This window comes from Opisthocomus hoazin, chromosome 10, assembly GCF_030867145.1.
Source record: "Opisthocomus hoazin isolate bOpiHoa1 chromosome 10, bOpiHoa1.hap1, whole genome shotgun sequence".
Lineage (NCBI taxonomy): Eukaryota > Metazoa > Chordata > Aves > Opisthocomiformes > Opisthocomidae > Opisthocomus > Opisthocomus hoazin.
In genome coordinates this window covers 23,534,824-23,541,281 of record NC_134423.1, presented here as the reverse complement: position 1 = coordinate 23,541,281, position 6,458 = coordinate 23,534,824, and the positions used below count along the sequence as shown (strand labels likewise).

General features: G+C 42.8%; 1 protein-coding gene across 1 annotated transcript; it reads right to left on the bottom strand.

Annotated features, from left to right (window-relative positions):
* Positions 1-1,833: 1,833 nt before the first annotated feature.
* BCL2A1 (BCL2 related protein A1) lies at positions 1,834-4,589 on the bottom strand. Its single transcript, XM_009943787.2, has 2 exons — positions 4,155-4,589; positions 1,834-2,646 (listed from the first exon to the last, which is right to left on the bottom strand). The coding sequence occupies exons 1-2, from the start codon at positions 4,572-4,574 to the stop codon at positions 2,542-2,544; spliced, it is 525 nt and encodes a 174-aa protein (XP_009942089.1). The 5' UTR covers positions 4,575-4,589; the 3' UTR covers positions 1,834-2,541.
* Between the last annotated feature and the right edge of the window lie 1,869 nt (positions 4,590-6,458).

The window sequence follows — 6,458 nt, the reverse complement described above, 5'->3', positions numbered from 1 at the left end:
CGTTCGGTGACATCTCAATCCAGCAAGCGTGCGGAATGATGGAGTCGTCAGCTGTCCCGCTCGGCAGCGCTCAGACCTCCGCTCATGCTCTGGAAGCAGCATCGAGCTCTCCCGCGTGTCGCCTGGCAGCTGTAAGGATCCCTGGAACAGCAGTGCCCTGCCACGCTGCTTGGTGCCACGTATCCATAACTTCGTAACAGTTAACAAAGCGCCTCTGTATTGTTTGATAAGACTCAGCTAATAGCCCTGATGTTTTCAGACATCTTATTACGTTTAGAGTTATCTCATCACTACTTTTCGTGCTCTTAAATGCAGAGAAAATGGAGGGTTTGCCCTGGCGAAGATAATCTGGAGCCCACTGGGCCGTTAATGATCCAGGCTGCTTTTGTTTAAACCCAGGCCTTACCATGAAGGCAAGTTCTAAAATGGTTGCATCACCTAGATTTTGAAAAGGCTAGGTTAGCCTTTTATATTTAATTAAAATATTGCGCTCCCCAGTATACAACAGATTGCTAGATCAGTGTAAAAGGAAGTGAATGTGATATTAATAGAATGGTGTTAGCCACTAAAATACACACTTACAATATACAAAAAGGAACTAAATAAGAATTACTGTTCTTATCATGAAGACTTAGACTGCAAATAAACATATACATGTCAAAATACATTTTAAAATGTCATTTCTGACAGGAGCTTCCATAGGTGTTCTGGGGGTGGGCATTTTCTTTTAGCAGCCTCCTTGCCCTCAGGAAGCTGCCATCTCTTCTTCAACAGCAGCAAAGCTGATCTCAGAAGTCCTGCTATATGTGCTAAATAATCTTTGTTTTTGTTGGGGAGGAAGAGGAGGAAGAGGGAGAGGGAGAGGGAGTAATGCAGGTTCTAGAAATGTTAACATCTGTTTGTGTTCTGTAGTTAAACCCACTGAGTTAGAGCACAGAATCATAGAAGAACCCAGGTTGGAAGGGACCTCGAAAGATCATCTGGTCCAGCCTTTCATGGGAAAGGGAGCCTAGATGACACTGTCCAGCGCTCTGTTCAGCCACATCTTGAAAAACTCCGGCCATGGGGACTCCACCATGTCCCTGGGGAGATTGCTCCAGAAAGGATCGTTCTTACCGTACGAAATTTCTTACCTTGAGATGAAAGATGGAGAGCCCGTTACCAGAAGGAGACAGGTTCATTCTCCCAGTATCATAAAGCCTGGGTTGTCCAGAGGATTTGTCTCTGAGAATAATGCTGTCGTGCGCCACGGGCCCACCGCTGCTGCCATTTGGTTCACCTCCCAACACACCTACAAAAGAAGAGTGTTTAGACCCAGCTTCCATTCCCTAACGTAGAAGAGTCGCTACAGCTAAAGAAAACCCTTCTAGAATGAATTCTTGAAGAACTGCTGTTTAACGTTTGAAAGCAGACAGAATTTGAGTCAAAACAATAGTTGCCCCAGACCATAGAAGCCTGGGAATCTGTTCGGACCCACTTGTGAATTTGCTGAGTTTGCAGTGTATCCCAAACCACTGATTACTGTCATCAGAGCTGATCCAGTTCATTTAATTTTGCAACAAGCTGCCTGTTTCTTACACAAGCTAGCAGATAATACTGAAGAAATACTACAGAGAATTAAAGTCTTGCCATCCATGGACTTCAGGTCAAACCCATATACTACTTGGATTGTCCAGTAGCACTGTGATAGCTTTTCTCAGAGTTACCTCACTCAGGTAGACCTTTTCACATCCTCCAATTTTTCTGAAAGACATGAGACCAATCATAAGGCTTTAAAATACATATTTTAATGTATTTTTTGAAAATATTAGTGTATTTACACAAATTTCTCATTTTAAAAATATTTTGTACTTCCCTATTTTAAAACATCGAGTTCAAAAAAAGTTCAGCCAGATGACTATGTTACACAAATTTGAAAGAACATTCACTGTAGCTATGAGCAATTAAAAAAAAAGACAACAAAGAAACACATACCATTCCATTAACAGTAAGTGAATGCACATTATAAAGTTGCTGACTTCCACAAATTGTTGTTCCTCTAAAAACTGCTTGTCTGTGTCAGTAACTTGTACCCACTTTTACACTGGAATTTGCATTTCCTTTCCTCCCCTTTTGCTTATACAAAAGTTGCAATAAAATGCATTACAGTAGTATTTCATTTACAAAACAAATGACATATTAAAACTTGTTTCTTAACCCATTGGATTGTATTTCAGTAAAACAATGTCCTTTCATGGAGGTGCAACAGAGATTCCGTCTGGACGTAGAGAATGGTCTCTCTCTCGAAGCAGGCCTGGCCTGGAAAGGGTGACTTGAGTTGCTGCGTGATGTCATGCTGATTCCTGTCTGGAGGGATCTTATCTTCAGGTTTGGCAATGAGGATAGCACATTAAACATTGTATTTAGTCAGAATAAATACAAATAAATTAAAAACAAATTATGGGAGAAAATTATTTTCTCGTTGATATTGCTTGGAGGAAAGCTTAGCAATGAAGCTTGTGGCAATATCGGGGTTATACGTGAGTGGCAGGTCCATTTATTTCAGTAGTACTCTCTCAACAAGGAAAAAACAGCTATGAACATGGCTGTAATTTTGGAGAAAGATAGTAGTGATCTTCTTTCAAACTTCATTAGGAAGCCATTTTCCTGTGGAAAAGAACAAGCACAGATAGGAACAGCTTAAAAATAATGTGTAGGAAAAACACCCCACTCTGTGCTGGCATCAGATTAACAGAGTGCTACGCCATCGTGCATAGAGGGACAGGTTTTCAGAGCTCTCCCTCCAAAAGATGAATAGGGCTTTAAAAACAGTAGCTGAAAATAGCTGCACCTGTCTGAATGTTTGCTTTATCTCCAAGCCAAGACTCTGACTCTGCCCTCCCTGTGTAAATAGAAAATGAATATGAACTGTGTCATCTGAGCCCACATCTTAAAGGAAGAAACAAGCACTGTGTTTCTGATGCAGTAATACGCTTACAAACATCTTCCTTTAAGCCTCCTCATTCTACTACAGTGAGCCACATATTATGACAGAACGTTGCCAGGAGTTGATACTGCTCTTCAATAAAATTGACTCTACTTGAAAGAGATGGCGAGAGAAGCCTTTACAATAAAGGTGGTGCGTCAAGGGCCCGTGACTCACTATCACCTTTTTTTACTGTTACCAGACAGAGAAGGATCAAAACAAGCAAAAAGAGAAAAAAGGAAAAGAATGACACTAGAAAACAAGTGAGGCAAAAAAAGTAATAACAAATAGGAAACAGAAGTGGGACAAGAGAGGGTTGGAAAGAGAAAGAAACATTTAGATACAGGTGAAGGAAAAAGTACCAGGGAAATAACTGGCTCTGATGTCACCGATTCTCAGCTTCCCCTGACTGCAAGGGGAGGAGGTATGGGCGTGATGAAACTCTGCAAAGCAAAGCGGACCTCCCCTCCTCTGGCAGAAGGGAATTTCAGCAGCTTGGCAAAATAATCCACATACTGACAAATGCTTTTCTCAGCATTGACCATTCATACATGGAAGTTCTAGGATGACCTCAGTCCAAACAAACAGAAAAGATTTAACCCCAACTGCACTTACCTGTAAGTTTGTGTAAGTAAAATTGATTTGGGGGATTAAATACTGGCTTTGCTGAAATCCACAGCAAAAGTACTGACTTCAGCTGTGAGGATCACACCTGTGCATTCTTCTCTTTACTTTGAACTTCAGTATTTTTGGACCAGCTCCTCTGTGGAAGCAAAATTGCTGCACTAACCTCAGGATGCCACTTAATTTTAGATTTAACAATAGGAAATTTAATGGCATGCACAGTTTAACCTGCTTTGAGCAGGAGACTGGAGTAGATGATTTCCTAAGGTCCCTCTCAACCTGAATTATCATAGGATCTTACGATTCAAGACTAACTCTAGAGTTTCGACTGTTGCAGGCACAGAAAGTACTTCTTTTAAAAAAGAAAGTTGTCTTTTAGCATTGTTCTGTTTAAAGCAGAAACAGAGCTTTCACTGTAAGTCTCAAGGAGACATTGCAGACATCAAATATTAAACCACCAAATAAAACACTGAATAAAATTATTTTGACAGTGTCTGAAAAAATAGCTTTCCTTAATTAAACAAAATCTCCTAATCTAGACTTTGGTGGAAAACAAGAAACTCACCCAGCCGCCATTTGCATCTATCCATTCAGCTTTGTGGTTTATTATGTACTCTGTGATGAAATAAGAAATCTGCTCCTTCTCCTCTCCAGTCAGCTGAACTCCATGCTCTTGAAGCTTCTTTGTGAGAAGACCTCCAAATGTAAATATGGTCATAATTCGTCCCCAGTTAGTATTTCCATCAGCAAATTTTTCTTCCATGACCCCGTTGAAGATTCTCTTGGCAACGGCCACAGAGGTAATATCAATCCTGTCCAAGAACGGTCTGAGAGCCTCCTCGGTTTGATCTTGCAGCGAAGAGGCAATGTTTCGCAAGACATGAGCAACCCTGGTTTGGGCTGGTCCGAGATGTGATTCGTGAAGCACATACTGCAGATAATCTTGAGCTAAGTAATAAACGTAATAGAACTCAGCAGTTTCCATTTAGAACGAGCTGCGGAGAGCCGTGCACTGCTCTTAATCAGGGTCAGTAATGAGCAACCACAGCACATGCACACAGCTTTGTATCGTCTGGTTTTGGTGGAATTTTTCTTTTACCACAGAAGTTCCTGTAAAACCTAGTGACTTAATGGTTGTGTGGGTTGTGGAATATGTCACAGCGGAAATGAAAAAAAAAACGTCTGCTAAAGGGGAAAGAACATGTCTTCTTGAGCGATTTATTATTTCTCTAAATAGTGTGATTCTACAACTAAAATCTACCATCTTTTACCACATTCTTTAGCAGTATAAATTTGCCTTTCCTTGGGACTTTTGCTGTGAAACACTAGCAAAGATTTGGCATTTGACTTAGAAACTGCTGAGAACGGCATATGCTAGCAAAGGTTAGGCATTTGGCTTGAAAAAACATGCCTAAAAGGTGTATGCTACAGGAGCATGCAGCCCCCACCGCCACCCCATCTTCCCCCACCCCAGTCTCTGCATTGCCAGGGGTTAAGGCTGCAATCTGTGTTGCAGGTTAATGGGTTATTTCTGGTTCACAACTTTTTGAAGACACTGGTAGACATTTCCAGCAGGGTGAAGGAATGCATAGACTTTCTTCAGCACTCGGGGACCTTTCCATAACTGCAAAAAGTGGGAACACAACAGTGGAACAAGTATGCATGCAAAAAGGGGAAAGCCAGCTTTATAGCATTATCCCCTTTTCCAAACTTTCCCACACTCTCTCTGTGAGTGCTCTTCAAGGTCCTTCTTTGAAGATTTGAATGGGTAGCTTCAAAGATTTCTTTTCCCCACGGGGAGTTCTGCTGTAAAAGACATTATGAGTGTAAAAGACATTATGAGTGTAAAAGACATTATTAGTATAAAAGACAATGCTAATGCAGTCAACGCGTCGGAACATGGGATGGAGAATATGGGGCCAAGCTAGTGATGTGTGATACCATCTGAATCGTTCATGACAGGTAACAAAGAAGTATCATGATACCTACAAGAACTGCTTGTAGATTCAAATTTTCGGTCGAGCAGTTATTTGTTGGGAGAAGGGGCAGGGGCATGTAGCCCACTTTTTCCTTACAAACCTCTTGTGAGGCAACCTGATCATGCTAGAGGGTCAGGATGTGTCTGTAGAGAACCTCACCTCGTTGCAGAGGCTTCGGAGAAGCAAGCAATTTGATGTTTGGAGACCCCCTTCTTTCCCTATCCCCCTTTCTTCATCCCTCTGCTTCTGGCCCACCTCTCAGTCACACCTCTTCCTTCTCTGAAAGAAAAAGGCATTCCCGGCCCCACACACCAACAGCTCTGCTTTGCTCCAGGGATGGCAGCGAGCCTGCTACCAGGCCTGGGCGCTCTCTGATGCTCAGATCCATGGAAGATGAGCAGAGCTGGTGGCCAGCGCAGGGCTCGAGTCTCAGATACCAGGGTAGCACTGGCACCTAATCGTACCCGAGCAAAGCGTCTCTGCACAGCTCTGGGGACGGTGCATTGCTGACCCTAGCTAGCCCCCCAGAATGTGTGTGCTGCTGCTCTGACATCACAGTTTTGCGGAAACCCATTGAGTAGAACAGGGTAGTTTCCAGTTCCTTATCAGGTTTTTTCTTCTGTCTGTGGCGAGTCTGGCTCAGTACGACACAGTAACCTGCCATGCACAGCGCGGTTTGAAACCTCCAGCTACCACCAGCACAGCACAGACATCAGTCCCTTCAGTGATTCAGGAAAATATTTCCCTCACTTTCTCTTGGAAGCAGAGAAAGAGGTGGCTCGGTGCTGTGGTCACTTTTGGGAGAGAATGGGTGTAGGAGGGCAGCGTGAGCTGGAAAAGCTCTCCTGTTAGTTGTTACCCCCAGGGAAGGATGCGATGCTGGACTGGGA